Source organism: Cervus elaphus, chromosome 23 (assembly GCF_910594005.1).
Source record: "Cervus elaphus chromosome 23, mCerEla1.1, whole genome shotgun sequence".
In the NCBI taxonomy this organism is placed as follows: domain Eukaryota; kingdom Metazoa; phylum Chordata; class Mammalia; order Artiodactyla; family Cervidae; genus Cervus; species Cervus elaphus.
In genome coordinates this window covers 58,213,610-58,224,137 of record NC_057837.1, presented here as the reverse complement: position 1 = coordinate 58,224,137, position 10,528 = coordinate 58,213,610, and the positions used below count along the sequence as shown (strand labels likewise).

At 55.0% G+C, this 10,528-nt stretch overlaps 1 protein-coding gene across 3 annotated transcripts; it reads right to left on the bottom strand.

Annotated features, from left to right (window-relative positions):
* Positions 1-488: 488 nt before the first annotated feature.
* On the bottom strand, positions 489-10,284 carry ZBP1 (Z-DNA binding protein 1). Of its 3 annotated transcripts, none has more exons than XM_043884918.1 (8): positions 10,063-10,284; positions 7,558-7,767; positions 6,738-6,803; positions 6,161-6,334; positions 4,840-4,998; positions 3,498-3,701; positions 2,266-2,478; positions 489-965 (listed from the first exon to the last, which is right to left on the bottom strand). In XM_043884918.1, the coding sequence occupies exons 1-8, from the start codon at positions 10,094-10,096 to the stop codon at positions 814-816; spliced, it is 1,212 nt and encodes a 403-aa protein (XP_043740853.1). In that variant the 5' UTR covers positions 10,097-10,284; the 3' UTR covers positions 489-813. The 3 variants fall into 3 exon arrangements, with proteins under 3 accessions (XP_043740853.1, XP_043740852.1, XP_043740854.1); XM_043884917.1 differs by having other exon boundaries at positions 4,840-5,001; positions 10,063-10,282; XM_043884919.1 differs by lacking the exon at positions 10,063-10,284 and adding an exon at positions 8,170-8,465 and having other exon boundaries at positions 4,840-5,001.
* Between the last annotated feature and the right edge of the window lie 244 nt (positions 10,285-10,528).

Sequence of the window (10,528 nt, the reverse complement as noted above, 5' to 3'; positions counted from 1 at the left end):
CAGGGCGCCTCCAGCCCAGCCCAGCCCACGCCCCACTGCTGGTCCTCAGGCATGATCGGACCCTGTCCCTGCCCTCCCCGGCTGGACATCCAGCTTTGTCCTGCCCAGATGCCCCCTCCAGCACGGCTCACAGACATCTCAGCAGCCAGAGGGGGCCCTGTGGGGTGCGGAGCCAGCACTGTCCAGGCCAAGTCCAGCTTCCAGACCCTAGTGTCTGCCCCCTGGCTTCTCTTCCTGTCCACACGCTGTGGGTGCCAGTCGTATCCTCTGCCCCCCACCTCATGGCCCCAAGCAGAGCAGTCTCTGCTCATCAGACTGAGGGGTCACACAGCGGGGATGGATGGTAGGGGCAGGGGTGGCTGGAGGAACTGGGCCTGGTGACAGGAAGCAGAGCAGCCATCGAGCCAGCAGCCCCAGCCAGGGCAGGACAAACCCGGCCACAACACAGGGAGGGGACGGCACTGGGACAGCAGCTGCCCAGGCCTGTCGGGACTTGACGGCCCACTGTGATCACAGTGCCCACTTTATTTCTGCTCTCTGTTCTTAACAGACAGTACTTTCTGCAGTACTCTGTGTCTGGAAATTCTATTCCAAGCTGCACTTGGACTGCCGCGACGCCGCCTTCACCCCATGTTGGGGCCAGCCCAAATGCTGATCCACACTGGTCATGTGTCCGGAGGCGAGAAGGTAAGAAGTGACATTTATGGCGGCAGAGAGCTCACCTGCCCCCAGACTCTTTCTGTGTGAGTCTGCCTGCAGGCTGTTTGCTCTGAGTCCCACCCCCCGGGGACACAGGCTCTGCGGTTCCATCACTCAGCAGGTGTCTTCTGCGCTTTCGGAGTCATGCTTCTCAAGGGTCATAGCTGCCAGTTCTTCTGAGATGAGCGTCTCAGTGCTGACAGGGTCGGCCTGACTGCCAACAGGAGGGACCTCGCTTCTGGATGGTGCCTCTCGGTGGGGAGGCTCTGGGGAAGAGAGGGGACCCCAGGAACATGTCAGCCACCTCCCCATGAACAACTAAACTACCGAGGTGACTTGGTCCATGGGTGCTGAAGCCGCTGCCTGGAGTGCAGGCTTCACAGGTGGGTGACCCCATGTCGCCATCTGCGAAGCCCTATCCTTTCTCCCCCAGACCAGTGCTCCCACTTCCTCCGCCCCCTTTGATTCCAGATTATCTTTGGTCAGATTTTTAAATTGTGCCCCACTTCATGTTGCCCCCTGCTCCAGCCCCCAAGGCCTTCCCAGCTCACTTCAGATATGACCCAGACCTTTCTCCTGGGCTTCCCAGCAGGGAGAGACCCAGCCTTGCCCATTGGATCACATCCCTCTGCTCCCTGGGCTCATGTGTGTGGTTCTGGACCTTGTTCCCATCTCAGGGCCTTCGCACTTGCTGTTCCCTCTACCTGCAGCGCTCTTCCCACATCTGTGCTTGTCCGGTTCCTCCCTTCCTGCAGGCCTGGGCTCAGATGCCACCTCATCCTGAGCTTCTCTGTCGGCCTGGCTAAGGCGTGTCTACTAGGTCACACCGCTGCCTACCTGCCGCCTCCCCTTTTATAGTTCTTTTTAGTGCTAGTCTCAAAAGGCTAGTCTCTAGTCACTACTGGACTCTGATCTCATGAATGGGGTGTATTTGTCTCTTTGTGCTCTTAGCTGTATCTCCAGGGATGGGAGGGTTTGAGTGCAGGAGTGGGGCCAAAGTGGGAGAATGAATGAACGAACGACTTCTTCCTAACAATTAAAGACGTGGAAGAAGCATAAGGTGGCTACAGCATTATTGGTGGGGAAGAATTAGTGAGCTGGGTTTCTAAGAATAGAGGAGGGATCGTGTTCCAGAAGGTTCCAAGGCAGCCCAGCCTCATGGTATGTGGCTTGGGTGGTCACACAGGCCCTGCAGATGGGTCTGTGTTTAGCTTACTGCTCTCTTGTCTTTGTCTTGAAATTCTTCCTAAGTTTTGAACAGGGAGCCTTGCTTTTTCTTGTCTCACTGGGCCCCACAGACATGTCACTGGTCTGGTCCAGGTGTCGCAGCAGTGAACGGGGTGTAGCCAATCCTCCCCACAGCCTGGGGGCCATGGGCCCCTCTAACCCTCAACTTATAGATGGAGAAGCAGAGGCTCCCAGCTGCGTATGGGTTAGGTGGACTCTACTTCTGCCATGACTCTCCTGCTTCCCAGACTCCAGGAAATGGGAGACTCATGACTCTTGAGTGAATGAGAGAGAGAGCACGGGGGCCCTGCCCTGCTCCCCACCCCGCCCCAGGCTCACCTACGTCCCCTCCGGGCTCCCTAGGCTTTTTGACTCCCTTGACATCAGCTGCCCCTGGGTGGACCATCATCCTGTTGCTGTTGCCGACGGTGGTGTCCTCGAGGAAGCAGGAGCGAATGTGGACTTTCTGGGACGTGACCCCTTCGGACTGAGGTCCTGGTTCAGGGATTTGAATTTCGATGGAAGCTTCTGGGCTGGTACCCAGGACAGAGGCTGCAGGTCGGTCATAGAAAGGGATTTGGGGAGGGGGGTGTGAGCAGCTGGACAGCAGGCCTGACCTCCAACCTGGCTCCCAGGTCCTCCATGACTGACCATCCTCCTCGAACCTCCCTGCAGTGGTCCATGCCCTGCTCTATTGTTGGCAGACACATGGCCTCACATGGTACCTCTGCATGTTCCTTTCACGTGCCTGGGCTGCCAGCTCTCTCGGCCCCTGGGTCTGCCAGCTTGAGTTCCCCTCCTCCTGCTGCCCATCCCCGCTGACCTGGTCCTCTGTGCCTCCCCGGGGACTCACCCACTGCCCCCGCGGACCCCTGCTCCCTGTCTCTCTGTGGCTGCCTCTGGCAGCTCTGGAACACCATCTCCATCTTCACTTAGAATCTTCACGTGGCCCCGGTCCAGTCCCCAGCTCCTGCCATCTTGCTGCTGCCTCCCCTGCCAAACTTCAGAAGAGAGCTGTCCACACTCTGTCTCACCTCCTTCCACTGCCTTGCCCCTTCTGTCCCCTCAGGTCACCGCAGATCCCTTGCTGCCAGACCCCGTGACCCTCCCTTGATCTCACAGCCTCTTCTCTTCTGGACACTTGTACCCTGGCATCCCCAGGGCTCCTCCTCTCCCAGGCCTCTCTGCTGCCTCTCCTCCAGCCTGTCTCTGGATGCCCAGTGCCAGGGAGGACATCGCCTCAGCCCTCTGGTCAACCGCACCTAGGTGGCTCCTTAGATGCCTTTCCAGTCCAGCCATCTCCTTTGTCTCTGCCTCATTTGGCCCAGGAAATGATCCCTGCCCATTGTAGAGATGAGGACATCGAGGTTTCCTAGGTGGGTAGTAGGAATGGGAACCCTCATGCTGACTTTGCCAGACCCCCTTGCTCTACTCTGTGGACAGCCTCCTGGTGGGATGGAAAGAATTTCCCATCATGCCTCTCTCCCCACAAGGACTGGCTCAAGTCCCATGTATTGAGGAGGCCAGATGGGGTGGGGTGGGGGCAGGATGGCAGCCTACTGTCCCGTTACCTGGGGGACTGTCACAGGCGCCGTGGGCAGAGCCCTTGGCTGGGTTGCTGTGAAGTCTCATCTCATTGCCGTGTCCCATCTGAACTCGTCTGAGCACAGACTTCTCCATCCGGATGTCCTGGGGCCCCCAGGATCCAGCCAGGGAATCCAGAGTTGAGGGATCAGCAGGAGCCATTGGAGAGAGGCAGCAGGGAGCCGTGGAGCCTGGTAGAGGACATGGAAACATGACCCTTAAACCCCACCCTCTGATACTGCTCTTCCCACCCCCTCCTCACCACGCACACAGATAAATCCTAGCCAGACAGAGGAGACAGGACTCTGAATTCTTTCTGGACACCAGCAGACTAGGAGTGACTACTTTAGGCTCTGGATTGAAGAGCAGGAGGATCGGCAGAACAATTAGCGTGGGTTTCCAGGGTTTTATAACTGGAATGCCTGGGGTGTCAATGGGGCATTGCAGACCCAAATACTGAGCATGCCCTCTGTTTCCCAGCCATTCTCACCCCTCTGGGCCCATTGGGAAATAGTCTCCTTGGGGGTTAACTTGGTGTTGACCCAGAGCCCTCTGAGACTCTGGCATTGTTTTATTTTCTCAGCATTTCTTTTCATGGTGACATTTGTGGTTTTCAAGGTAATGCTGTAAAAGTTTACTTTAAAATGAATTTGAGTAGAGTCAAAGGTAAACCATTTAGCAACACTGAGTAAACAGTCAGCCAGGGACTCGGCCAAAATTATGGAGGTGGAGCTCAGAGGACTGAAGGTTGGGAAAGGTTGATTTAGATTCTAGAACAAAGTTCTTCCTTTCACAATTAGGGAAACTGTGGCCCAGAGCGGGGTAGGGCTCTCTCGAGGGTCACAGGGGGTGTCCCAAATTTGGGGTCAATGCGTTCACTCAAGTCTCATAGCTGGACTGAGAGGTGGCCCTGTCCCCTCTCCCCACAGTGCCTGGCGTGGAGGAGGCACTCATTTGCTTCCTGTTATTTCATCAAAGCTAAGATGCACCCAGTAAGAGGGATCCCAGTTTATGAAATGTTAACATGAGGGAAGAAATAGTGTCTTGGAACAAACACAATGTTACAATGACACCTTGTGACATCTTAGTGAGAGAGAATGAATGAAGTTATTTCTTGTAGAAAATGTGGCAAAAGATGGCAGGGTAAAAGGAATGCAGGAGGGGTTTGATCCAGGCACAAGGAGAGACAGCCTCATTTTTGGGAAAGCCAGAAAGGAGCTTGGAAATCTGATAGCTGCCCTTTCTCCCTGGAGAAATATCCCCCCGCCCCCACTCTTTACCCCACCCAGATGGACAGGTCCCCTTTCCTAGGCATCTCAGAGGACTCACCGTTTTCCCCAGAGCCCATTTGTCTCACTAGGAGATTCCCGTGTCCAATCTGGATATCTTCACAGTGCTGGATGGAAATGTGGCTGTTTGGTCCCTTCTGACAGATCATGTTGACTGGATTGTGCTGGTAAATAACTGGGGTGGACTGATTTCTAGAACCTTCTGCAAAATAATATTCTACTCAATCCCTTTGTGCCTCTCAAGGGGTTGGAAGTTCCAAATACTAGTCCACAGCACCAGAATCTCCTGGCGGGGGGGGGGGGGCTGGTTAAAACACGAATTCCTGGGGGCCCACCCTGGGGTTCTGAGTCAGTAGGCCCAGGTGGGCCCCAGGAGCCAGAGTGTTTACCAAATGCTGCAGGTAAACTTGCACTTTGCCCTGCAGGCCACCCTACCCGTGTGTCCTCTGCCTCCGAGGGAAGGCGGCAGGTGCCTCGCTGCTTGCACCCTCTGCCCCCTCCCACTGCGAGAAAACCACAGTCCTAACCCCTGCTTTCCTTTAGGGACCTTTCCTCTCTCCTTTTAGGGAGCTGTCCACGGGCTGCTTCTAACCATGGGGAAAGCTTTGTTTGGTTCACAAGGCATTTTAAAGAATTTGGAGTAGTGACCACTGTTTAACGTCCAGCATTTAAGATGCTGAGGCCCTCCTTTGGTGCCATAAGCAGGGGTATCAGCTCCACATGGGCTCCACACAAAGGGCCACATTCCCAACTTCGTGGGCCCTTGGCTCTTGTGTCTTTGTGAGCCCCCAACTCCATAAAAACTATTTAAAATGGCATTTTATGACTGTGTTGGGATAAAGACAAATATAATCTCAGCTGAAATCATTATTAGATATTCATTCTTACTATGATATCCATTTTTTTCTTCCAATTTAAAGAGAAATTGGAGCATTTGGTGACCCCCTAAAAGTAGTGGAGGCTCTAGGCCTTGGGCCTGCTGTTTATAATGCCTGAGTCAGTTCTGGGACTCCACCTGTGGGTATGTAAGCCCAGCCAAGCTGACTCCTTCAGCAACTTTACAACTCCAAGTTGGGCAAAGTGCTTACAGAAAACTGTTAGCAAACTCAGATTGAGACCTGTGTCCCAGGGCTGATACAGTCAGGGATGGACCCCACCTCCAGGAAGCCCTCCCTGGTTACTCCCACCAACATTCCCCTCCCTCCTGGAATCCCATGTCAGAGACAGGTCAGCAAGACTCCAGCTTCTGACAAGGTTTGGCATCCAGAGTACTTAGTAGGAGCCCAGCAAGGACCAGGGCTTGAGTGTTACAATTTCTCTTCACAGCTCTGCCCTCTGCCCTGTTCAGAGTAAGGGCCTACCTGATCGATAAATTGTCCAAGAGTTTGATTTCTGGTCAAAGTCCAAGAGGTGCTTGTCCCTCATCGCATACAAGTCTGGGTTGACTTCCTTTGCTGTCTTCATCCCCAGGGCCTTGGCGATCATCAGGGCTTTATGGGGCCCGTGGGCTTCCAAAAACTGATAGATCTCTTCCTCTGGGAGGCGAGAGGCCAGTGGTTAAACAGGACCCTGGAGGGCTGGATCTGCTCCCCTGCTTACCAGCCCCTGTGCCTATCTTCCTCATCTGTGAAATGGACACATTAATAATACTGCACCACAGAGGTTGTTCTGGGAGTTGGGAATTCTCATCAGGGGCTCCGAACAGTGCCTGCCCATGCTAGGTGCACAACAAATGCTAACCATTAATCAGACAAATGATTTCTCAGTCCCTTAGTCTCTTTCCCCAAGAGACAAAGCCTTGCCTCTGAACACTGTGTGTTCAGTGTGGGGACCTTTCAGTGGGTGGGGTGGTTGTCCCTGGCCACGTATAGCTTCCTGAGTGACCATGAGAGTCTGGAGACAGAGGGAACCGGTGCTGAACAAAACCAGGATGCTTACGCTGTCCACTGAGCTCGGAGCCAGGCTTCTTCGGAACTGCAACTGCGTCTTGCTGGGGCCTCTCCGCTGGAGAAAGAAAGATGGTCAGGGGCTGAAGGGACAGGAGAGGGGACGCGGATTCTACCAGACAAAGGCGGGCTGCTTTGTAGAGGCCCCAGCACACGGATCTCCAGATTCGGATTCTAGAGTTAAAGGAACTTAGCTTCAAATCCTGCTCCACCCGCTTCTGGGCTTCCCTGGTGGCTCAGACTGTAAATTTGGGAGACCTGGGTTCAGTCCCTAGGTTGGGAAGATCCCCTCGAGAAGGGAACAGCTACCCGCTCCAGTATTTTTGCCTGGAGAATTCCATGGACAGGGGAGCCTGGTGGGCTACAGTCCATGGTGTGGCAGAGTTGGACACGACTGAGTGACTAACACTTTCACTTTCAGCCCCCCTCCCCCAACCCTGGTCCTGCAATGGCTTTTTGTAAGTACTTGACACATGTCAGCTATTTAGGTCCACGGGCTGCAGAACCAGAGAAGTGGATCTCGTGTGATGCTAAGGCTGTTCGATTATTACCGTATCATTGGTACTGTCATAATCATCATTAAAGTTTTGCTGAGCATCTACTATGTGCTGGCATGGGCTTAGCCCTTTGCATCAAATCCTCTCACCTCCACTGGCCAGAGAAAGAAATCAGGATGCAGTGAGAAGACGGCATGCACCCTCAAGGGCAGAGCCTGCACTTGAACCCAGGTCCAAACCTGGGCTTGGCCGCTGCCAGGACCGCTCATGCTGGGTCCCGCACCCCCACCTCCCCGACCCGGGGTGACAGGTTACCCCGCTCTGCGAGAACCACTTCTTTGGTCCTGCTGTCGCCCAAGCACCACGTCGCAGGGCCTGCGAGCGTGACTCCTTTAGACTCCTCTTTCATCTTGTGGAGAACCTGGTTGAGCTTCTTCTTGGGCACTTGGCATTTCTTTAACAGCTGGGCGGTCTTCACAGGGGAGCCAGCATCCCTCAGCACCTCCAGAATCCTCTGCTCAAGGTCTGGGAGAGGGAGACAGGGGCAGAGGCAGAACTGAGGTACCCACGACCCAGCCTGGGCCAGCGGGCTCCCCCAGAGAGGGGTCCAGGGCAGAGGGAGGAAGAGAGGTCAAAGCAGACATCCATCAGTGTCTGTTCAGGGAGGGGCGCATGGGCTGCTCAGAAATGACCCGGGCCGGACAGCCTGGTGGCCAGAGGAGCTGCCAGGCCTTCCGAGTGTCTCCCGCCTGTGTGAGCACTGGAGGACAGGTGGGAACAGTCAGCTCTCAGGTGTCCTCAGAGCAGAGGAGGCGGCAGGATGCAGGAGGGTAAGGGCAGAGCAGAGGAGTGGGGGAGTGAGGCCTGTCCCTGGTGCTCTCCATCCCCCATCCACCCCTCCCTGTGGAATCTGCTCCTGGGGCTCACCATCCACAGGGGGCAATGTCACTGTTCATCCCCGCCAGAAACCCAGCAGGCCTTCAGAAACGGAGGTGTCACCCGGATGCCCAAACACAGAGTCCTGATGGTACCGCTCCAGACTCTCTCAACCCCTTCTTCTCCTTTTCTCTGCCTCCACTCCCCACTCCTTGTCAGCATCCCCTCGATGACAGCAGTTCCACCAGTTCCAGGTTCCTTCCAGTCCACCTTCCCCTTCGCCAGCGGAACGGGTTCTGCCAGCCTCACTTTTACCCAACCTCAACTGGCACCTTCAGGTGCCAACCTGTTTGAATTCCTTTCAGCCGCGCTCACCCCCGGGCCTTTGCACATGCCGTTCCCTTTGTCAGGCAGGGTCTTCCCCCGTTCCACCTGTCCAGTGTCAGTTCTCACTCAGACGCCAATGCTGGGGGGCTGTCCTGAGTGTCCTGAGCAGGTGGGCAGCTGGTCCTGTGTGGGTCCCCTGCAGAGTGTCCCCAGGGATCCCCTGCTGTGATTGACAGGTTCACTGTAGTGGTTCTGTGTCTAGCCGTGGGCCAGGCACACAGTAGGGTCTCAGGAAATATTAACAGCATTTGAATGGAGGAGGGACTGGATGAAAGAATGAGTGTCCGCTACTGGGTAGGTGTCTGCTCAGATGACCTGGGCAGGGGATGGGCACTCCTCCAAGGCCTCTGTTTCCACCTCCCCTCTGCCAGAGTTAATGGTCCTAAGCAGGATGTCTCGAGGCTCAAGGAGGAACTTTCCAAGTGGCCCCTACTCCTCCCAGGCAGGCTCCCATAAACCCAAGCCAGCTGCCCTGCGGGGAGTGAGAGACCTGGTAGATGCAGAGTCAGCAGTGCATGGAGCTGGGAGGGAAAGTGTCTGTCCCCGAGGACCCTGTGGGAATGCAAAGCAGGGCCTTTCTTGGGAAGACCAGGTGACCCTTCCAGGGTAGCAGCCCAACCCTTTGACTTCTGGGTTCTTCCTGGATTCCGAGTGGGCAGCACTAGGGAATGACCTGTTTACCAGCTCTGTGCTGGGCACTGTGGCCTGCTCTTGTGGGTGGAATGTTTGCATCCTGCTGGGGGCAGGTGATATGCATTATAACCCCTGGGGTCACCCAACCCTTCACTCACTAAACACTATCCCTGAAACTGTCATACCCATTCAACCCACTGATGCTTTGCCTAGCCTTGAAAAGTTTTTTGATTCCCGAAAAACCTGCTCTTGGGTGAGCCTCTCTCTCTTCCTTCTCCTGCAGTCCCCTGACCCCAAAGAGGAAATGGGGTCCGTGCAGTGAAAGCTAGGCTGGCCACACCCACTGAGTCTTCTGGCTGGTGAACCAGAAATTGCAAAATGGGATGAGGTGTAAATGATACATCAGGTAAAAGGAAAACCCGCTGGGGAACAAGTTAAATTCAGTTACCCAACGCTCCTGACGTGTCTGCTTGGGAAAGTACAACAGGAACCTGGGAACCAACCAGCCTGGGATCCTGGGCCTCCCCCAGTTAACCACACCACCCCCCTCCCTCCCGACACAGCGTACTTTCCTGGGTTTGAGCCAAAGCTCTGCCACCTACCAGCTGTGTGACCTCTCTGGGTCTCCATTTCCCCATCTTTGAAATGGTGATATTCATGATTACTTCAGATCGTGGTGAGGTTCAGATAGTTACAGATCACAGAACAAAGACAGACAAAAAATGCCTCAGCCCCCAGCCCACATGCTTTCAGTGGGGACCCTAGAAAACAGCTCTGTTCAGTATCAGTTAAGTTTCTTTCTTGTTACGGTGGTGCCTTCAGATATTAGCCTATCGCGGTTGTCATCTGAACCAAGAAAGGAACTAGAAGAAAAGCTAAGTCCCACCCAGGCACTCCCATGGGTCCTTAGAAGGAAATAAGTACCTGTGTCTCCCGGGTCGGCAGGGAGCTCAGCCATGCTGACAGCAGCTGCAGGAAGCCTGGGAGACTTGGAGTCAGCAGCAGGCTCTGACCCTGGGGCCTGCAGAAGGTGGGTCTGGTCAAGGCTGGGTGTACTCTTGTGGGCCAGGCTGGTGCTTCTAGCAGCTGTGAAGACACTCTAGCTTCATCCGGACAACTGTCAGCTGTCAGCTGTTCACACTCCGGAAATGGGGCCCTAGGCAGTCTCTGGAGAAAACGAAAATGAAACTTCCTTGTGTGGTTTTTGAGAGAAACAAAATCGAAAGCTGAATTGAGCAAGACACAGGTCTTCCACTAGATATTGGTAGGGAGCTGCTGAGATGGAGGAGACCAGAAGTCCTTCTGGGGCTGGGGGGTTTCCCACTGCTGTCTACCTTGACTCCCCCAGCCACAGGCCAAGATATCCGGGTGGGTGGGTGGCTGAATGCCT

What these genes read in the sequence shown, in the direction of transcription:
- ZBP1 (XM_043884917.1), bottom strand. Translation starts at nt 10,096, where the DNA reads ATGGCTGAGCTCCCTGCCGACCCGGGAGACACAG. An exon ending in TGCCGACCCGGGAGACACAG is followed by an intron (nt 7,768 to 10,062) that starts GTACTTATTTCC and finishes TCCCTCTCCCAG; the next exon opens with ACCTTGAGCAGAGGATTCTG. An exon ending in AGTGGTTCTCGCAGAGCGGG is followed by an intron (nt 6,804 to 7,557) that starts GTAACCTGTCAC and finishes TTCTTTCTCCAG; the next exon opens with CGGAGAGGCCCCAGCAAGAC.